The sequence below is a fragment of the Papaver somniferum genome, chromosome 7 (genome assembly GCF_003573695.1).
Source record: "Papaver somniferum cultivar HN1 chromosome 7, ASM357369v1, whole genome shotgun sequence".
Lineage (NCBI taxonomy): Eukaryota > Viridiplantae > Streptophyta > Magnoliopsida > Ranunculales > Papaveraceae > Papaver > Papaver somniferum.
In genome coordinates, this window is record NC_039364.1 from 188,043,740 (window position 1) to 188,066,834 (window position 23,095).

At 36.6% G+C, this 23,095-nt stretch overlaps 2 protein-coding genes across 2 annotated transcripts; one reads left to right on the top strand and one right to left on the bottom strand.

The window, feature by feature from the left end:
* Positions 1-1,230: 1,230 nt before the first annotated feature.
* On the top strand, positions 1,231-13,552 carry LOC113295702 (histone-lysine N-methyltransferase ATX4-like). The gene is made up of 23 exons (XM_026544029.1): positions 1,231-1,863; positions 1,920-2,162; positions 2,277-2,332; positions 2,428-2,641; positions 2,765-2,890; positions 3,013-3,081; positions 3,203-3,271; positions 3,359-3,450; positions 4,121-4,259; positions 4,399-4,504; positions 4,610-4,709; positions 4,852-4,976; positions 5,349-5,494; positions 5,753-5,857; positions 6,356-6,420; positions 10,905-11,112; positions 11,446-11,535; positions 11,677-11,733; positions 11,822-11,911; positions 12,359-12,445; positions 12,711-12,785; positions 13,020-13,120; positions 13,203-13,552. The coding sequence occupies exons 1-23, from the start codon at positions 1,231-1,233 to the stop codon at positions 13,291-13,293; spliced, it is 3,087 nt and encodes a 1,028-aa protein (XP_026399814.1). The 3' UTR covers positions 13,294-13,552.
* A 3,848-nt stretch (positions 13,553-17,400) lies between these two features.
* Positions 17,401-18,873, bottom strand: LOC113297957 (nucleolin-like). Its single transcript, XM_026546571.1, has 3 exons — positions 18,757-18,873; positions 18,006-18,240; positions 17,401-17,920 (listed from the first exon to the last, which is right to left on the bottom strand). The coding sequence occupies exons 1-3, from the start codon at positions 18,816-18,818 to the stop codon at positions 17,597-17,599; spliced, it is 621 nt and encodes a 206-aa protein (XP_026402356.1). The 5' UTR covers positions 18,819-18,873; the 3' UTR covers positions 17,401-17,596.
* Positions 18,874-23,095: the final 4,222 nt, after the last annotated feature.

The window sequence follows — 23,095 nt, forward strand, 5'->3', positions numbered from 1 at the left end:
TCGCAATTGGTTAGGTACATGCAAAGGAGCAGTAATGGGGATTTTCAGGACATCCACAGCTGAAGAAGCAGAAGCACTAGCTCTTCTGCAAGCTACAAAATGGGCCAACCTGAACAACTTACAAAACCTGGTTATTGGAGGAGACAACCAAGTAACTATCAACTATCTACAAGGGAATGAAGTATCAGTCCAATGACAAAGTATATCAATCTTAGAAGAAGTTAAAGCTAAAGTAACAAAATGAGTATCTTTTTTGGGTTTTCAACATGTCGATGGGCGGGCTAATAAAGTTGCAGACTTATTAGCAAAAAAAGAAAGAAAAGAAAATGCTGCAGACTGTTGGCTTAACTATGTAGCTTATGACTCTATCAAAGCTCAAAATGTCTGTAATAATCTAAACATCTTTGTACTTGTTAAAGATAGATGTCAATCCTGCAGATTCAGTCATCAGCGAAACAACTCATTATGAATTGGTTCCAAATGAGACTCACTCAAGGGATTAACTCTTTGCTTTGGTAATCTACTTTTATATTGAGGTGAAAAAAAATCCCATGCCAAGCAGGGCTCAGGATAGTCCCCCAAACAGTAAACACGAAGAGCGCATCTTAGCCAAGCCAGATCCTATCCCACCACGTGTTTCCCGAAAAATTCGTTACTAAAAAGAAACTCCCTCCCTCCTAAAGTCCCCCTCCATTATTTCTACCTCGATTCAGTTTCATTTTAGAAATATTGGAGCCAAAATCTAGATCTCCCTCCAATTTGTTCCTTAACAAAAACTTCAGGAGAGAAGATAAAAATAGAGCCTTTACCATTTAGTTACGTTACTCTCTGAACTAATCCAGTACCAAACAACACAGATCGTTTGGATTCTCATTCTCTTTCTTTCTCCGAAGGTTTTTACTTTTTTAATCACGAAATTCATCAATTTCATTCTCTGTATTTTTTTGTTCTTCAGCTTATTGATTTTTTTCTTCAAAATTCGTATAAAAGTTGGGTCTTTTCTGAACTAGTTGTTATAAGGGTTTTGTTGCTGAATGGAACTGTAGAAACTAAGGTTTGGGAGATTAGAATTAGGGTTTTGCAAAAGAAGAAGAAGAAGAAAATGACTAGATCCTGAATGTTTTGCAGGTTGCGACTTCTGACCTTGGATTAGGGTTATTGAATTGCTGTTGATTGGGATTGTAAGAGGAGAAAAAAGGTTTTTGGGTTTAGTTTTATTGATTACAGAAAATGAATATCAAAGGGAGTTCGGAGTCGGAAACACCGAGGTTGAAAAGGTGTAAAACTGAACAAGTATCCTGTTCTTATAATAATGGTATTTCTGGTTATATTAAGAAACGGAAGGTGAATGAAGATGATGAGTTTCAGCTGTTTGAAAATGTTGTTGCTGATGGAATTTCGTTTGCATTTGAACAATCCTTTGGTGATAATGGCAGAATCCCAGCATCTTGGCATACTGAAAATTTTTGTCATGGTGAGGGCGAATTGAAGAATCAGAATGATCACATGATAGAAAATCGTGTGGAGCTTTACTTTTCACCCCTCGTGAGAACTTCTCGTGGTCGTGTTCAGGTACTTCCCTCACGTTTTAGTGATTCTGCTCTTCATCCTTGGATGAAAGAGGATATGGGTACAAGTTATTTGGAATTATCAGATATCAATGTAGGGATTTTAAATACTCATAAGAAAAGAAAATACAATAAGAAAAGCTGCAAAATTTTGGATAAAGAGAATAGTTTCAGCTACCCAAGTTCTAGGGTTGTTTCTAAGTTTGAAGAAGTAAAGATTGAAAGGGGATGGGATGAAATCGATTGTTTGGGATCAAGGATCAGTAGTTCACTTACATCAGTTTGTGAGCAGCTGGTGATTGATGATAAAAAAACTTCAGTTACTGAATTTGAAGAAAAGCCGAGATGTGAATATCCAATGAGCTTCAAAATGCATCAAAGAAGAGCTCAATTGGGAAGCGTAAGGATTTTTATCGGCTTGAAGACTTCGTTTTAGGTGATTTAGTTTGGGCTAAATGTGGGAAGAGGTATCCTGCCTGGCCGGCTATTGTTATTGACCCAATGTTGGAAGCTCCTGAAAGTGTTCTGAACTCCTGTGTTGCTGGAGCTATCTGTGTCATGTTCTTTGGATACTCTGCAAAAAGAAAAGAAAGGGTAAAACTTAAGAAACTTGCTAATAATATCCATTTGCATTCTTTTGTGTTGTGGGATGTTCTTATTTGTTGTACTGTCATCTCATATAGTATCTACATGACTCTGGGTGAACAGGATTACGCATGGGTGAAACATGGAATGCTCTTTCATTTCATGGACTATGTTGATAGGTATGGAATTACTGGATTCTACATTCAAGGTTCTGTCAAATATTGAAAAATCTGCTATGTTGAGCTTTGATTAAGCAAAAACATTGTTTGTTCAGGTTTCAGGGACAGACACAGCTGCACAAGAGCAAGCCTAGTGACTTTCGGATGGCTATAGAGGAGGCTTTTTTGGTAGATAACGGATTTAGTGAGATGTCAATGGAAGGAGTGCACACGCCTAATGATCAATCAATTTGTCTCCAGTCTTTTCCTAGAGGGATCAAACGAACAATTGATTCAAATAAGGATCAGGAGTGTCATTCTCACGACCAGGCAAGTCACTTTCTTTTACTCTTCTTTCTGTCTCGAGGTCTAAACTTCCACTTCAGTGAAAAGGCTGATGCGAATGAATCACCTGTAATGCCGTCTTTTTAAGACTTTACGTTCTTTGAACAGGCTTTGCGCCAGAAGAAACACATACTTCCTTGTGATGGATGTGGCTTGAGCTTACCATTTAAAGATACAAAGAAAAGGAAGGGTTCAATATCCAAGAGGCAGGTCTTATTTAAGCATTGTACTAAGGTTCGTCTATCTTTTTTGATTTGGAGCAAGTAGAAAAGTTTTATGCTTATGTGATCATTAAGTAGTTGCATACTTGCATTTGGATTGTCTATCATCATTAATGAATGATATTATCAGTGCAGTTACTAAAATCAAAGCAATATTGTGGAGTTTGCAAGAGAATCTGGCACCATTCAGATGGTGGGAATTGGGTGAGTCAGTCTACCATTTGAATGCTCTGTCTCTCTCTCTCTCTCACATGCATGTATGTGTGTATGTGATCTCCGATGTGCTTTTTGGGTTTTTAGTAACTTTTTGGGCTGCACCAATCAGGTTTGCTGCGATGGATGTGAGGTTTGGGTCCATGCAGAATGTGATAACATTTCCAGTGACCTTTTCGAGGTGTGAACATAAAAGCACTATAGTACATCTTCTTGCTGTCTATCCCAGGAATGGGTTCACTAACACTGAGAAATTTGTGTGGTCCAGAATCTGGCGAATACCGACTATTACTGCCCGGATTGCAAAACGAGATTTAATTTTGACTTATCATCTTTTAAAAACTCACAGCCAAACACTAGGTACACAATCGTGAAGTGTATATATACTTTCTCTTTAAACGTTTATCTTTCTTACACTCTATATAACGAGGCAATTTTCATTGCAAAACAGATCAGATGAAAACAGAGGACTTTATGCTTTGCCCAATAGGCTAGCTGTTGTCTGCAGTAACAGTAGCAAAACAAGAACAATAAGAGGCATTTGCCGTTTTGCTTCTAACGCGACAATGTTTTGTCTCTCCTTTTACTTAATTTCTCTTTTGGGTAGACCTTTTTCAGGTTATTGATGTGAAAGCGTAAGGTCAAACTTTTCATGCACCATTGCACCCTGACATGTTTAACACTTCCATTCTTGAAAGGTCCACACATGTCCAAGCACCTGCATATTTGAACAAACATATGTGTATGCTACTACCACATACATGTGGATTACTAAAGTTGGTTGTTAAATTGCTTTCAAGTTCACCCATGTGACCTGGTTATGTATATATGCAGTCAACACCAAATGTAGTCATAGAGTGGATTTGAGTGTTTTGATCTTGGAAGTTTCAGATAACTTGGGTCACAGCCTTTGCTGTGTCGCGGAGTGAACCCCATATTGCTTTGTCATGCAAAATACACTGGATTCTTAATAATTTATCACCACAGACTAAGAATTTGCTTTACTAATTTGGTTCTGTTTATGTTTCAGTGTTGTATGTAAATGTAGCTCATGTGGAACGCAGAAGCAACAATCACCTAGGGAGTGGGAGCAGCATACAGGTTCCAAAAATAAAAATTGCAAGTCTACTATAATAGTGAAAGGATCAACAATACCACTAGAACAATGGGTTTGTACTTGACTTTGATCTAGTTTTTATTTAATTGAAAAAGTGATAGTATCTCTTTTCCAGGAACGGAGGGAGTAATATCTGCCTGAGGCCTGAGCTAGTGATAAACTTATTCTTTGTTTACTCTATAACTCTGCAGATACTGCAGGTTTCAAAATGTCTTGAACACGGTCTTGTTTCAACAAAAACTCCAAAGACACCTTCCTTGGAGCCAAAGCAACAAAAATTGATTGATTTTTTTCAAGGTATCATTGTCTCGACGATACACCAGCTTCTTTAGCTGAATGGGACATTTCTAAAATCTTTCTAATCGGCAAACAAACTGATAGCAGTGTGATTTCATATGGCAGAGAAGTATGAGCCAGTTGTTGCTAAGTGGACAACGGAACGATGTGCTGTTTGTAGAGGGGTTGAAGATTGGGAGGACAATAAGATAATTATCTGCATCAGGTATTTCATTATAGCACCTATCTGTCGTTTTTAGGAAACAAGAAAAGAAAGAAAAATCTGGTACATTTTATGTTTTTCTTAGCAAGTATGACAGTGGAGTTACTGAGATACAGCTTGATTTTTTTTTTTGTTTTTGTTCCAGATGTCAAATAGCAGTCCATCAAGAGTGCTATGGGGCAAAACATGTTCAGGATTTTACGTCCTGGGTTTGCAGAGCATGTGAGACACCTGATGTCCAGAGGGAGTGTTGTCTTTGTCCTGTAAAAGGCATGTCTTTTTAATTTATGGATATCCTTTTATCTAATTTTATGTCCTTCGGCGTCTCTTATGTTTTTACGTTTTGCTTGAAGTTCCATATCGTAGAAGATGCTTCCTGGTTCTTCTTGTGATAACCATGGGTGAATTTCTTACCGTGTAGATCTTCAGTGTGGATGCCCATGATATAGTTCATCCACTCATTCTGAGCGAGTAAAAAAACCCAACTCCAGTTAGAGATTATCCAGCTTCTAATGGTCATGCAAATTTCTTAGTATATATATGATGTACTATCAATAATTACATTAATCATTCATCTTCGATAAGTTTCTTTTTCCATTTCTTGTTTCTCTGTTTTAATTGTTTCTGGATGTTCTTGCTCAGGTGGTGCTTTGAAGCCATGTGAGGTGAATCCATTGTGGGTTCATGTTACTTGTGCTTGGTTCCAACCTGAAGTATCTTTCTCAAGTGATGAGACAATGGAGCCAGCTGTTGGAATCTTCAGCATTCCATCAAGTTCCTTTGGGAAGGTAAACACTAAACTGTTTACACGTTCAACGCAAATTCGGCGACAAAGTTCTTTACTCTTTCGTTGAGCCTGTTTACCGACACAGAACGTATGATGTGATTGGTGGTGGCAACTGTTTCCACATATTTTTGCAATAAGATATGCAATATACCTGGAAGTGCATATCTGGTGGGAAAAGTAGTCATTATCTGTAGACAAATTTCTGAAACTAGCCTGAAGTTTATCTTGTGACGTTTGTTCTTTGACATGGTCGTTTTAGGTTTGTGTGATCTGTAATCAAGCACATGGTTCGTGTCAACAGTGTTTCAAGTGTTCTACTTGTTATCATGCGATGTGTGCATCACGAGCGGGGTATCAAATGGAGGTAATCTACTCATTCTCTTTTGTATTTGTAGAGGTAAACCTAGTTGATTTATCATCGGTCAACTTTTTTGGTAAAGAATCCTTTTGGTTTCAGACTAGCCGCATAAGATGTTTTTCAATACCTGTTATCCACTAAGACAACACTATAACAACTTATCCTTGAAGGCTTAAGCAATCCAATTTGGCTCATCTCGAGAATATTACTTCATTAAGTAACTGAATACAAGGGCTAATAATCAAGCAAAGCAACGAACATTACAAATGGGAATAAGCAACAGTTTTCCCCCCTACATAGAATAAGTATACATGGTTGTGCACAATTTCAATAATCTCTACATAGAATGAGTACACATGGGACAAGTTGCAACTCTAATGATGGCAATGAACTACAAAAACTTTTGAAAACTTCATCCCCCACCCCCAAACCCCCCACAAAATGACGTATGCAATTTCTTTTGAGTTTATTCATTTTATTTCTTTAACACTTGATGATTTGCAGTTCCACTGCTCGGAGAAAAACGGGAGACAAATTACGAAGATGGTCTCATATTGTGCTTTCCACAGGTACAAATTATCTATTTTCAAACATCTCATGTATATGTTAGTTAGTGGCTTGATTTAGGAAACACCCTGTTTTAGGAAAGACCAAACTGATTTTCCTAAATCAGTTTCGCACCTCCTCAAGTATTTTAGGAATCTGTTTTCTAAGTTACATTAAGAAATAGTTCTCTATTTAGGACTTCTATTTCTAGTCAATTCTAGATTATTCCTAGGCTTATAAATAAGAGTGTAACCCTTTGGTTATTGTATCTCAGTCTGAATTGTAGAGGTGTGTGAAGAAGTCTATTCTCTAAGTTTCAATAAGAAGTTTATTGCTGCAGCGGAGTAGGCACATTGCCGAACCACTATAATTCTTTGTGTTCTTGTTTAATTCCGCAATAGTTTTTTGTTTTCTGTGTGAAAGATCTTGGGGTGTCTAGGAAGTAGCTAATCTTAGCACAACAATCTGGTATCAGAGCCAGTTCTAGGGTTTCATCTAGAATTAGCTTGTTTGAAGTCAGAAACAGAATTTGAAGGTGAAGATGTCTAAGTCGATGTCGAACGCAAAGTTTGAAGTAGAAAAATTTGATGGTAAGAACAATTTTACCATGTGGCAATGTGAAGTTCGTGATGCTTTGAGTCAGCAAGACATAGAGGATGCTCTATTAAAAGCAAAACCTGCTGCACCAGAGATGACGGACAATGAATGGACAAAGATGAATCGTCGGGCTTGTAGCACAATCCGTTTGTGCCTTACAAAAGAGATAAAGTAGGATGTGATGAGTGAGAATGTAGCTTTCAAGTTATGGAAGAATCTGGAAGATAAGTATGTAGTGAAAAGTGTTTCAAACCGAATCATGATGCAGAGAAGACTTTTTAGATTCAACAAAAAACCAGGTACCTCTATGGTTGAACACCTCGCTGAGTACAATAGATTAATTGCTGATGCACTTAATATTGAAGTGAAACTCGAAGATGAAACCAAAACTTGCTGTTTTTTGGCATCTCTACCTGATTCGTATGAAACTTTCATTGATAGTTTACCGAATAAGATAGAGGATAAAACATTCAAGTTTGATGATGTGACTGCTGCACTTATAAGTTACGATATTAGGCAAAGGGATAGAGATTTGAACAGGGAATCGACTAGTGAGGCCTTGACAGTCAGAGGGAAGTCTGACAAGAAGAATTCAAGTAAATCAAGGTTCAAACCGAAGTCCAAATCAAAGATCCCAGCATATGATGAATGCTCCTTTTGTCATCAGACTGGACATTGGAAGAAGGATTGTCCTAAAGCAAAGAACAAGGACAAGAAGAAGAATTTAGACGCAAACGTTGCTGAAATCAAGTCTGGTGCTATTGAAGATGATGAATATGACAAGTTCTCGATGACTGTTCATGATTCCGCATTAGTTGCAGATACAACTGAGTGGATTATGGATTGCGCAGCTTCCTACCATATGTGCCCTAGGAAGGACTGGTTCGTTAAGTTTGAAAAGTTTGATGGACCAAGGGTGTTTATGGGTAACAATAATACCTGTAAAGTTGAAGGGATTGAGAAGATTCGTTTGAAGATGAATGATGGCGTTGTTCAAGAACTTGAAGATGTTCGTTATGTACCAGAATTGAAGAAAAATCTGATCTCAGTAGGTGAACTAGACTCCCGAGGATTTGAGATGACATTGAAAGGTGGAGTTTTGAAGGTCTATTCTAATGGGCTAGTTGTTATGAAAGGTTTGAAACATGGAAACTTGTATTTTCTGCAAGGAAACACAAGTGTGAGTGAAGGAAATTGCAGCAGTATCGGATAGTGTTGAGTCGGACACTACCAAACTATGGCATATGCGTTTAGGGCATAGCGGAGAAAAGTCTTTGAAACACCTGATTTCGCAAGGCTTGTTGAAAGGCACAAAATTATGCAGCAAGTTGGGATTTTGTGAACATTGTGTGAAGGGGAAGAGAACTAGAACGAAATTTATGACCGGTAAAAGTACCACCAAGGGAATTCTAGACAATGTTCACACAGATGTATGGGGACCTTCAAGGACTGCATCCTTGAGAGGTAGAAGATGTTTTGTCTCCTTTATAGATGACTTCACCAGAAGAGTATGGGTGTACGCCATGAATAGAAAGGATGAAGTTTTGGGAATATTTTTGAAGTGGAAGAAGAAGGTCGAGATGAAGACCGGCAGGAAAGTGAAGGCTTTTAGATCAGACAATGGCGGTGAGTACAAGTCTGATCCGTTCCTGCGAATCTGTGAAGATGAAGGCATTGAGCGTCATTTCACAGTAAGGGAGACTCCACAACAGAACGGGGTGGCGGAGCGCATGAATCGTACGTTACTGGAGAAAGTATGATGTATGTTGTCTAATGCTGGATTAGGCAAACAGTTTTGGGTTGCAGCTGTGGAATATGCGTGTCACCTAGTGAATCGGTTGCCAATAGCGGTATTATTAGGTAAAACACCGATGAGAGTATGGTATGGTAAACCAGTTTCAGATTATGATATGTTCCATGTATTTGGTTGTCCCGCTTATTACCATGTGGGGGAAGGAAAACTTGATCCTAGAGCCAAGAAAGCTATTTTCGTAGGTTTCCAATCAGGAGTAAAAGGATACAAGTTATGGTGTCCCGAGTCGAAGAAGATAGTGATAAGTAGGGGTGTTACCTTTAATGAGACTGCAATGTGGAAGAATGTATCATCTGAAATAGAAGTAGAAAGTTAGCAAATAGCGGTGTTTGAACTAAATGAAAAACCAACGAAGTCTGTCCACATAGACGGGAATTTGGAAGATGAAGGTTCTGATGAAGACTTAGAATTGAGAACAACTGATGGTTCAACCCAAGAACCAGAACAAGAGGTACAAGTAGAAGAAACGCAACCTGAAATACCAGAAGAAGCTACATATTATGATAGTATTGCTCATAGGAAAGAAAAAAGAAATACTCGCCAACCAGAACGATTTGCGGATATAGTTGCATATGTATTACCGATTGTAGAAGAAGAAATTCCTTCCACTTATAAACAAGCCGTCAAGACAGTTGAAAAGGTGGAGTGGGAGAAAGCCATGAGTGGAGAGATGGATTCTCTTGACAAGAATGGAACTTGGGAGCTGGTGGAGCTCCTTAAAGGAGAAAAGGCAATTGGATACAAATGGGTATATACAAAGAGGGAAGGATCTCCAACTACAAGCAACGTTAGATACAAAGAAAGGTTGGTAGCTAAGGGCTACGCGCAAAGGGAATGGATTGACTATAATGAAGTGTTTTCTCCAGTGGTAAAGCATACTTCCATTAGAATTTTACTTGCTTTGGTGGCGCAGTTTGATCTCGAGCTTGTACAACTTGATGTGAAAGCTACTGTCTTACATGGTGACTTGGAGGAGACTATTTATATGAAGCAACCTGAGGGTTTTGAAGTAGCGGGTAAAGAAGATTGGGTATGTAACTTGAAGAGATCGTTGTATGGCTTGAAGCAGTCTCCAAGGCAGTGGTACAAACGATTTGATAAGTTTATGAAGACACAAAAGTACACAAGCAGCAACTATGACTCTTGTGTGTACTTCAAAAAGCTCAAAGATGAATCCTTTATCTACCTACTTTTATACGTAGATGCCATGCTTATTGCGTCTAAAAATGAGGTGGAGATTTAACGATTGAAAAATCAGTTGAGTAGTGAATTTGAGATGAAAGATCTCGGTGAAGCAAGGAAAATTTTGGGCATGGAAATTGAGAGAGATAGGAAATCAGGCACTATTAGTCTTTCTCAAAAGTCTTATTTGAAAAAGGTATTGAAGCGTTTTGGTTTAAATGACAAGTCTAAAACAGGCACTATTAGTCTTTCTCAAAAGTCTTATTTGAAAAAGTCTAAGCGTTTTCATGAAAAATGACTTAATTGTGAATGTTGCTTCTTGAAAGTGATGAAAAATGACTTAATTGTGAATCTTTTCTTTCTCAACATGATTGAACTTCATTGCTTTTTTTTTTTTTTTTTTTTTTTTTTTGTAAAGGCAATTCCTTGACATTTTCATGTTCAACTTCATCATTTTGCACATTTCCCATGATGCTCTAGATTATTACCACGTTAAATAACATCTCATGAGTTGTGTTATTTTCGTTTTAGGAAGCATTTGACATCTATTATTAAAGTAACTATAGTTCAAGTGTTCAACCGTTAGGTTAGATTTTTTATGTTCTCTTATTAATTTATAGAAATTTCAATGTCTTGCTAAGTTTATAATTTTGCCGGTCCCAAAGCTATTAATTATAGAGGTTTAACTAGAAGTCAAGATATGCAACCATCAAATCGGTTGGATTTTATCTCTAAAGATGTCCGAGGTTGGACTTATAAGTTTGGTTATTTTGTCATCTGTCTTAGAGCTTTACAAATGAACATCAGATCAAGAGCAATCTTGATTCATTGTATTCGGTAACTCTATGCAACAAATTCCAGCCTTTTATTTCAATCTGGGTTGCCCTTATTTTCATTTTTTTGTTTCTTGTGCAGAACCCCAAACCCAGATAATGTTTTAGCTGTAAAGAATTCCGCAGGGATTATATCTACAAAAGGAATGCTCCAAGATAAGAATCGAACTGGTGCAAGACTTACTTCATCTAGCAGAACCGTACTTTCTGAGGATTTACATATAGAAAGTGATCATTATAACTCGTTGTCTGCGGCGAGATGCCGTATCTATAAACAACAGCACAAAAGGGTATTTATATTCGCACCACATGTCTTTTATAAAGAGTTCATTTCGCATAAATGCTGCAAGTAACTTTAGCCATTTAACATTTTTGTGGGAGAATAACTTTTATACCCGGGTGTTTTTTGCTCTCATGGTTGCGAATAGCAAAACATAGTCGTTCTATTTAAGGGACGCAACCTTTTATCATCACGTAGTTGATAGTTCTCATTTGTCCCTGTGGTTTCCATCTTCCCGTGTCAAAGGATGAAAGATGAATCGAAATAAAGCCTGAATTCTTCAGTGTTTCATAGTTTGCTTGATAATGTATTTCTTTTTCACTTTTTCCGTTCTGATTCGCAGAGAAGTATGGGAGATGGAGCGATACCCCACATAGTAATGGGGCTTCACCATCATCCATTGCCCATGATCGAATGCTTAAACACATTCAGGGTATTTTTCTGGTATTATTATTGCTGTTGTTATTTTGATAATTGTATTGTTACATTTGATGGGACCTTAATTTTATGCTTCATGTACCCTGGATATGAGTCAGTTCTTGACTGAAGTGCTTCTTACTTACTCATTTGACAGGAAGAAAAGCTTTTAAAATCATTTACTACATTCAAGGAGCGCCTTTATGACTTGCAGGCAAGTTTTCCATTTACGGTTCAGTTACTTTTGCATGCTCGATAAATTTTAGACTCTCATCTAATATGGTGTTTCTCGACGGTCACAGAAAACTGAAAAGGAGAGGGTTTGCTTTGGGAGATCTGGCGTACATGGATGGGGACTCTTTGCACGCAAAGAAATTCACGAAGGAGAAATGGTACCCTTTCAAAATTTAATGTTGTTCTGGAATATCTCCTTCAGTTTCTATGGAGAGTTGAGTTGTTGAAAGCCATCCAAGACCACTCTTAAATGCTGATGAATGATAGCCAGAGAACCTCTTTCTTATGCAATATAGAGTATGACATGTTGACCTGTTCTACCTGAATGATTGTCTGTTGGCTTTGTGAGTAAGAATTAACGGAAAAACGTTAGTAAAAGGCCGTTACTTTTGTGCTGGCAATTAGAAGAACTGTTTTATTAGAAAATATGCAATTTTAGTGAAAAGAAACTTCTTTACAGCATCACATGGTTTATACTTTATACCTTATAGGCTTATAGTTAAAACTCAGCTGTATGGTTATACACACACAGTGATTATCCCGTTAATCAGAATTTAAATGCAATCAACAATTTCATGTGGTACCATCACCGTCATTATCTTCAGGTTCTTGAATATCGTGGTGAACAAGTCAGAGGAAAAGTTGCAGATCTAAGGGAGGTCCGCTACAAGAAGGAAGGCAAAGACTGCTATGTGAGACATGTCTTAACTCTTCTACTCTTTGTATTTTTCAGTGTATCGGGTAATATTTAGCAATCTTTTACTATAAGCCAAATTATGACTTACCCCAATCTTTTACCTTTTTGTGGGCATACTGTTTGGCATGTGTTAATTCGGTTGTAAAGTAGGTGACCACTTTGATTCTAATTCTAACATAAAATGTTTAGAGAGTTCTTGTTCATTGGCTTGTAATTTCTGTATTTGTTTAGAAGCACACCTCGGATATCGCTATGTGCAGTTGTTTAAGATAAGTGAAGAGGTAGTAGTTGATGCCACCTATAAAGGGAATATGGCACGCTTAATAAATCACTCGGTAAGAAATCATCGTTGAAGTACTACACAGCCTTCATTTCAGTAATTTTTATGCATATTTGTAGTCTTGCTGCAAGTTCCGTTAATCTCTTTATCTGTATATATTATTTTTTCCACTTTGGGTATTCATGTAAATAGAGTTAGATGTGCCTGATCATCCGAACCTTTTCATGAAATTGGGTTAGCCATACATGTGCAGGTGAGGAATCTAACTGGTTATTTCTGTTGGTTGCAGTGCATGCCAAATTGCTACGCAAGAATCATGAGTGTAGGTGGTGAAGAAAACCGGATTGTACTCATTGCCAAGATGAATTTGTCTGTTGGTGACGAGCTAACGTATTACCTCCTAACCCCAACTTCTCCTCTCTAATCACATTCTGTTTGTACTAGTATCTAATTTCTGCTTTGTTTCTGGCAGGTATGACTATATGTTTGATACTGACGAGTCTGATGACTTTAAAGTTCCCTGCTACTGCAAAGCGGCAAACTGCCGGAAGTTCATGAATTAGGCTATTCAGTTATATAATAAGAGGTGCCAGTCTTTCTCCGTTTTGGAGCCTAGGTCACAGTCATCGCAGTTTTTGATAACCCACTTGTTGTATAGCTTCTTTGATTTATACATCTTTCTTATGATCCTAGTTGACAACAATCACTCTTATCTCTAGATTTAGAGGTAGTGTGCTCAGCTAGTCACTCATCACGATATGTTTCATACATATACATAATTTCAAAATTCGAAATACAAAGCTTCAGAAAAATATTACTCCATCTGCCCCAGTTTAGTTGTATAGATAGGGTTTTCCACACATTAAATTGTATAGATAGGGTTTTCCACACATTAAAAAGTGGGAATGTTATTAATCTTTCTTAAAAAAAGAGAGATTAAAACGTTTCACATATAATCTTAGTTATTAAAACCTAAAAAATGAAGTTCTTCAAGGCCAAGCACAATGGTTTTGCATTTTCCTTAGCTATAGCTTAGTTGAAGCAAGGCGAAATGCGTACGACGGAGTACATCGCTTAGCTTAACTACACCGAAACTCAGTTTTCGTGCACATCGTGAATTTCAATTTTTTCTTTTCCAATTTCTTTTTTCTTGATTTAGATAAATGTTGTTTAAAGATAAAAAAAACCTAGTTTAATTGGGGGCCCCAAAAAACAATTAGGGGCCTCACATTACAGGACAAAAAAGGTCACCCAAACCTAAATTCGGTTACCCCTTATCAAAAAAATTAATGGCAAAACTACCCCTAAGTGATTAATGTTGATAATTAGTTAAGTTAATTAGTTGGTTAGGTTAAAATCAAATTTAAGAATTAAATTTTGGGAAAGGTTATCCCTATTTCCCATCCCCATTTTTCCTCTTTCCTATCCCTTCGCGATTTTTAAAACCAAATTTACTTTTCAATTCTAAATTTTCCTATGTACCACGTACAAAAGTCAAATTGGTTTTGACTATGACTATTACCATATTTATTTGCCTTCTTCTTCGTCAAAATCTCCTTTTCATTAAACAAAACCCATTATCAAGTTAGAAACCCTAAATTAGATTCCAATGGATCATAAAAAGAAAATTACAATTAGGTTTAGTACGTGTTTACCACGTTTGGGGATTTTGCTTTAGCATTTCTTACCATCTTTTAGATACAAAACAAAAACTAGAAGGAAATATGATTTTGCGTCCAAATATGTTCACAACTCACGCCATTAATCGTGATATTCGTTTGTAGTTTGCCAATCTTTGTTTTTCATTGAATAATCCCAATCCTCCACGATTATCCCGCCAAAGATTGATCACGTATCCCCTCGATAATGTTCAAATGTAGTGAAATTAATTAACATACACCATTAATTGACAGTGTATTGTTATTTTATTTGATAAACCCTAATATAGTGGACTGATAGAGGATTTTAAGGATTATTTTGTTTTTGGTACTCAAGTTTTGTCCAACTTTGAGTTTGGTCTAACATTTGTCCAGATTGGCGTTTGGTACTTGGAAAAATCGTTGATCGTAGTTGACTGTTTCAAATCAGACTTTTATTAATTTTATAAGATAAACATATTATAAATTACTGAATTTACAAGTGTATCCCTGAAGTTGGTCTCAGATCCAACGACTGAAAAGAAAAATACTTAGTATACGGCTCAGATGAAAGAGACCTACTTACCTAATACCTAATTCTTCTTCCTCTGCCTCCATAGCCAACTCGACCCTCTTCTTCTGCAACAGCTGCAAAGCCTAATCCTCTTCGATTCAATTGCACCTCATCCATCATTCTCGGAAAACTATTAATTCGCTGATCGATTCCAGTAACATTATGCCACCAATAAACCCCAACGGCAATAACCAAAAATCTTGATGGTTTCTATCTTCTGCAACAACCAACACCATATACAACAACAACATTCAACCGCTCCCTTCTCTTACCCATCGATATCTTCTCATCCTTATTCCAATGACAACTCACTTCTAAAACCCTCGATAAACACCTACACATAAACAATCACTTTTTCGATTTCTTTCTCGTAATTTCTCAGCTAACAACAAAACCCTAGCAGTGACTCCATCTTGCAAATCCCATCTACCTACTTCAACATCGACCACCATACTGTGCTTTTATCCCCTTGATTTCAATATCGTTAACATCACCCTGAAGCTCATCGAATCCAGCCACTTCCGATCATTGACTGCTGATTTCAAATTCAAGTCAAACCCACTGTTAAAAATCATTCAATTTGGGTATTACCAATTGTAACAGAGAAGTCTTCAAATCTATCTAATTCTTCAACAACATCTATGTCCCTGCAACAATATTTTTGATTTCTTACTATTTTATAAAATCGCTCATTGAAACCCTTACTGAAACCCCTATTGGGTTGATTCGGCCATCAACCAAAAATTAAAACCCAAAGATAAATCGAAACCCTAATGTATCTTTTTATTTGAAAACTCAATTTTTTAAAAATCAAAACCCTAACTAATTAGATACAAATTGTACCAAAACTAAATCCAATTCATCTGTGAAAAAAATAAAGTAAACTCTAAAGAATCGAGATGACAGTAGAAGAGAGAGGGGGAGAATTTCTAATTGTGCTGTGAATCGAGATTGCCGTAGAAGAATGCCTTATCAGGTTATGCAGAGTTGTGTCGAGGCGGAAGAAGTGATGTAGAAAATGAATGTGTGAGTTGGAAAGACTTTTTTGGTAAAGTAAAGGGGTAAAACAGTAAACTAGAGTATTAATTAGATTTTATCTGATTTTTATAATAATTATCAAACGGACGTCAAACTCTAACGAAGTCAACTACGGTCAACGTTTTTTCCAGGTACCAAACACCAAGATGGACAAATGTTAGACCAAACTCAAAAATTGGACAAAACCTGAGTACCAAAAAAAACAACCCGGATTTTAAGCTAATATAGTATAATAGTGGTAGCATTGTTTTTCGTGATTGAAGGTGTAAAAACGTGTCCTGTGATGGGAGTGCCGATAATCTATATCAAAACTATTGTTTCGTGGAGACGAAGCAGAAGAAGAAGTGGTCGGTTGTAAAGATGAAGAAGAAGCCTTTTTTATTTTTTTATTTTTTTCCTTTTATGTTGTTGATAGTTTCATTATTTGGGTGTATATAAAATGTCAAACAGATGGTATTTAGGAAATACAAAAGTATATGTGGATGGTACTTAGGATTATTGGGGATGGGATTTTATGTGAATGGGAAACAGGAAAAGTGAGGATGGGAAATAGGGAAAACCTTGGGAAAAAAAAAGTTGTAAAGAAGAAGAGGAGTTTTGGGGGGGAAACTTTGGGTTTTTAGAAATGAGTGATTCAAGTGAAGGAAATGATGTTGATGAAGGTTCAAATAACAAACATGATTGTGTTGATGGTAAGATTATCTTATATTCTCCTACGGGATATATGATGAGGAGATGTTGATAGAGGAAACCTTGAATAATGGTGCAAATGAAGATCCAATTGCTCAAAATGAAGGAACGAACCCTCAAAATGAGAACCCGAACCTCAATTTTTTTAGGTAAACATCTTATACTCTTCAATTTGTTTGTTTGTAGCTCCAAGTGGTCGAATCATCCACACTATGGAACAACTCAGTGTAAGGGTCGTCATAGTGGGGATTGTATACCCAAACGACTCTGTAGAGTCGTTATTTTATTAAAACCACCAATGACGACGCAAACCTGCAACTTTTCCAGCTTATGAAAAATCGTCATGGTGGTGTGATAAACATTGATGACTCCAGCTAGCTAAGTCACTTAACGTCGTCGTTACCCTGTCTTGTTTATACCATGACGACTCTAAAACATAAAACTCTATGTAAATGTAACTCTTAGGGTCGTCATTCGTGTAATCATATAAAATAACGACACTAACAAACCATTTCATAGATAGCTTAGAGTCGTCAACGTTATAAATATTGGGTTAACGACTCTATGAGTACGATGGAATATTCCAACTTATCAGCTTTAGGGTCGTTATTCTGCTAAATATATAGTTGACGACCCTTAAGATTCCACATAATATAATTTATCAGCTTCAGAGTACTTATTCATTCTAGCCAACATTTAAACAAATAACTTTTAAACAACGTTCTAAAATCTTAAGAAAGCAAAATAGTTTCAACAAAAGCAAAATAGTTTCAAAAAACCATCCAAACCAAACCCCTAGCATCTAATACACAAAATAGTTGCATCTAAGAAAAGTTAATAAGCATAAGTTCAAGTCGAAAGTAACATAAACATAAATTGATATCGACAGTAACATCTCCTCACTCAAGACCACCACCTCAACCCCTTTTACCTCCCTGATCGGCTAACTTTCCGGATTCTATTAGAAGGACCCTGAGTTGCACTGCCACCTGGGGAACCACCATCTTCTCTACTGCCTTGTTCATCATGATGGCTACCTTGTCCCTGTTCAGCACGTTCTTCTCCTAGTTGGCTACGTGATTTCCTGGTCCTCTTACCTTCCTTAGCCAGATCAACAAATATTTTATTTGCATTGGTATTTTCAACGTGTCCGAAGTAATCAGCGTACCGACGTTGTTTGTCAGGATCGAACACTTCCCCTTTGTCAGCCGAGCAACACAGTTCCTTGGTAAAAAGATTCATTCGTTCCCTCTATTTGCATCCAAATACAAATTCACATTAACAAACTTATATTTGTATGTAGACGACGATGACAATTACAAAAATAAATACTCACCACAAGCTTAAGAATGGTAGAATCATCCTCTTCATCCTCCTTATCACCAGCATCATCATCCTTATCACCACTACCACCACCATTTCCATCATCCTCCTCCTCCTCATCATCATTGTGTTCATCCTCCTCCTCCTTAATCTCCAAATCCTCCTTACCACCACCACCATAACCTCGACCAGAACCACCGTTACCAGCATGGCCATCATCATCATCATCATCATCATCACAAACGATCCTTCAACATAAATGACGACTCCAAATTAGACCATGACAATTCTCAAATACATAATGACGACTCTACTTCTTTTCGATAACGACCCTCTAATTATTTGGACAGTAAACAAGTTATTTTTAATGCAGAGTCGTTAGGTTCTAAAAATGGGTCGTCATAAGGAATCGTTAATGGTTTATATATTAAAACTAACGACCCTTTCATTATTTTGGACAGAGAGGTAGTTTTGTATATTATAGAGTCGTTTAACAATAAAATAGGTCGTCAACAAGAATCGTCATCGGGGTACTTTAAACATCCTCCTCTCTAACCTAGGGTCGTTATCTTCCTCAGCATAAACATTAACGATTTTTCATAATATATCAGCATGCAGATGAAAAATCGTTAGGGAATAAAGACTTCGACTATGACAACCCTAGATCTGTAACTGCAATTTTGCAGTTAAAAACCAAAATTTTCAATCAACATATCAAATTAAACGCAAACCCAAGATAGATTAGGGAGTTTTAATTCACATACCTTCTGATTGGAGCCATACCTTGGTCCGATTCCGCCTCTTTTGATTTCTTCCTCTGGGTCATTAATGGAGATGGAGTGAATAGAGAGAAGGAGGGGAGGAAAAGAAGAGACTAATTTTTGTTTAGAGATAAAATGAAATTGGGGGCCTAGGGTTAAGGGTTAATAGGATTTTTAGATTAGTAATTAGAAAAGGGTAGAATGGTATTTTCACTGTTTTTTGGACTCCTCCTTAATATTTGGTGTGGGTATAAATTGGTCCGACCTCTAATTGTTTTTTTGGGCCCCCAATTAAACGAGGATAAAAAAATTTAAGAGAAAATAATGGAGATAAAATCTATAAGCGAAAATGATTTGTTAAGTGTAACCAAAGGATTTTGGTTCAACGATGAAATGACCAACTTGTCCCTCTGTATTTTAAATACCAAAGAAGCAAGCATAAATAATTACAAACTCAAGGGCACTTAGAATACCCCCAGCGTTTTCTATCAACACTGAAACTGGCTCTAGGGGAAAATATAACAAATATCTATTCTCCGTCTTTTCACTCTCATAACAAAAGAAAAAAACATTTCATATTCGATCTTTTCTGCTTTGATTCCTTTATTCTCCATTGAAATCTCTTTTTTCTTCCTCGATTTCTAATATTTTTACTCAAATGAAATCGATATTTAAAATCCAATCGAATTTTAGATACCAAAATCATCATCATCACCTACCATGTTTTCCAAAGAATAAAATTATGAGGTCAAAATTTTGGATTTCATCTTCCTAGAACAGGTTTGCACACAATTGAACTTGGTCAAATTTTTGGATTTCATTTGTTCTTTCATGTATACGAACATTCAGGGATTTTACAGGTTTGATTTTAAGCGTCCATTAACGGTGGTAGTGATGGTGTAGTTAGGGTTTTCAGTTGTGCTTTAAGTTTTTAGATTCGATTGAGCTTGAATTGTGGATTTTTAAGTTTGATTTTTAGGGTTTTAATTATGCTCAGGGTTTAATCAATTAGTCTAGAGTCATGGTTTCATTCAATTATTCAACTCAGCTTCAACCAGGGGTTTGGATTTTGGTTATTGTAGCAGAAAATACCAATACCATTAAATTGATAGTTTGTTTCTTATGCTAATAAGAAGAAGACTTTTGTAGCGGGTGTTCATCGGAAGAAGAAGAATGGACAGATAAAGAGTAGGAGGAAGAATATGTGATAGTATTCTTTTCCGTTACTGCATGCATTATCTACTATGCCACTGCTAACACCACCAGCACCACGACCTCCACAAAAATGCAGTGCCATTAGAACTTGTTGATACTAACAGCATGTTCAAGAACAAACTGAAGTCCGTACCATTGTGGCTAACATATAGAATTATACAATCATAAACTAATCGAAAAAAATGGACAGAATGAGTAACATATAGAATACAAATACCAATTGCTTCAATATTGGTTCAATCTTATTCACTGTTTGCTATAAATGTGATATCTCGCGTTGGTAAAGATATTCATTTCCTATTATATTTTTTTTTTTGGGTGAATATCGGCCCGATACACCGCGCATTAGCCATAGCACCAGCCCCCTTTCGCCCCGTGCCATTACACTAGTAGGAAACAAAATAGTCAAATAAGATTATTTTATTCCCATTTTATTTGTAGATTTTTATATTTTTCTATAAATATTCTGGAGTTATCTCTATCTTGAAGTCGACCAATAGCTTTGAAAGTTGTGAAGTTTTAACTTCTAAATTTATTTCTTTAATACTGACACTTAAAATTTTTATTTACTCTTAGGCCAAGCACAATGGTGCACGATTTTGCTTCACTATAGTTTATTGAAGCGAAATCCAATTACTATGGTCTTTTGTTTCGCGTTAATTTGGCGAATTCCCATTGCTACTCTAAAGAGTTGATCAGATCTTTTGCTGGTTTAAGCTAAGAGATGAGAGAGTTGAATTTTCAGTTTCCATTTGAAAATTCACTTTATGGAAACTCAGCAGGGCCATCGCGAAGCCACTGAATGAAGTCTTCTGTTTATTTCGGAGGTGCTGACCCGCAGCGAGGCAGAGGTGACTAAGTGGCATATTAAATATGACGATGACAACAGCATGTCTTAGAAGGAGATAAGAGGTGGAACCAAGGACCCATTAAGAGGATGCTAACTTATCTACAACTACTTGTTAACAACAAATAACTTGTCTAGATAACTACTCACTTTCATTAGATATTTGGATTCCTTCCTTTGGAACCCAAATTTGCAATCAAGTTTTGTTGCATCAAAATATTTACAGATATTTTAGAGACTCCTTTAATTTCAGTAAATAAATAAAGTAATAAACTATACATAATTGAAATACAGTATGCAGTAGCTTCACCATTTATAAAAAAAATTGACGAAAAGGAAAATTCGAATTAAGAGTGATTCTCACTAAAGCAGTGAGAAATCATAAAAAAAACCACCAGGGCTAGCTTATGCCCGTTACAGTTCCCAATTACATATAAGAGTAGAAAGTGAAAATCCTTTAAACAATTTAGTTTGTAAAGCCCAATTATATAAGGTGCACTTAACAGCTACAATCAACTGATTTAAATGTCTTCGTTTAACTGAATATAACCTATTATTCCTCTCGTTCTAAATAGTCCAACAGATAGCGAATTGAAGTAATCCCCAAATTTTCTTGATCATCTTCCTCCCTTTCTTGTTTCTCCATTCCCAAATGGTCGACTTCACATCCTGTGAGAAAGTCCATCTCAATCCAAAGCTATCAAGGAAACAACTCCATAACTTGGCAGTCTCCTTACAATGTAAAAAAAAAGTGATCACTAGGATGTACAGCTAAAAAGAACAGGGGGTACAAATACACCACCAACTTTTTCGTTCGGAAACCTGAATGGACTAAAGTCTAAAACAATTCCGAGAGTTACAACTTAATGAATCTCAATCAAGGAATAATTTAAGAGTATTTATCTCTTTCTCTCACAATCAGTAATAAAACAGAAACTAGTCCGTGCCTGATTATGCCGTAAGAATACTTGGACAATTCCAAAGATCAATATCCAAAATCATTCAAGTCATATCCAAAAAACAAGGATGGATATATCTAACTGTAATATTTCAATTATATAGATAAAAAAATACAATGCGGAAAACAAATAACACATACCAGCAGTTTTGTTAACGAGGAAACCGCAACTGCAGAAAAACCCCGGAACCTCGTCCAGATTTAAACACCAAACTGTATTAAGCCGCTACAGACACTAGCCTACCATCAATAACTTCGTACTGAAATGTAGTTGAGACAGAACCCACCGTCACAACGATTCAGCTACAATCAGGCTCCTTACGCCTCTTGAATCTCGCAAGGATCTGCACAATTGATTCCCTTAGCTGATGTCCTTTACAACCTAATAGTTGCTTCAACCTAAGAGGAGACTTTATAAACCAATTTGTCTCCCACAGATAAGCCTATTTTGATTTCCGTTCGATCGTTATATCAGGTGAAATAGGAAACCGTTTGCAGTAGACTGAGTCCAGCAAACCTCAAAATCCGGTACTTACTACTCCTGAGGAGCAACCTAGATTATTATTCACCTCACAAGAAAAGCAACAACTAGATACCAATGAAGAATTTCTTAGTTGTAATTTCTTGTGGAATCACAAAGTCTGAGACGAAGAACTTTGTGATTTCTATCAATACCCGTTGGAGCGAATACTCAAACAAACAATACTAGATCAGGAAAAACGAACTATCAAAGATAAGATAGTCGGACCTGGCTTCACGATTCCCTAAGAGAAGTCGTTAAGTCGTTAAACCTAATTATGTTTCTCAGAATACTGGAAACCTAGGTTAAGAGAGAATCGACTCTAGTTAGCAACTAGGACACGCAAAAGTGTCAGGATTAAGTTTTCCCAAATACTTTATGTAGACTTTCAAGATCGAAGGTTTCTTACGATTTAAGCTAAGATAGCTTTGTAATCAAGCAAATACTTTTCACCGTTAGATGAAATTCGACTTGAGATTCAAGCTAAAATGACTTGATTGTTCTCCACCGTTAGATGGTTTTGGCCAAAGACAAACATGGATAGAATATACACTTGGATAAGGATGAACCGTAATAAACCGTGCACAATGAATTTTTTCAAGAACGGTTAACCAAAGTTAGCCATACGAACATAATAAGCTTAGCCATTTTCATCAAACACTTCATACTTAACTTGATAAACAATCATAACTTAATAGGTGATCAATTATATCTTGGATATTCTTTAGATAGTTGTTCAAATGCCAAATATTTCATACAAATACTTTGAAGTGCATATGAAACTATTCGAATGGATAAGTAC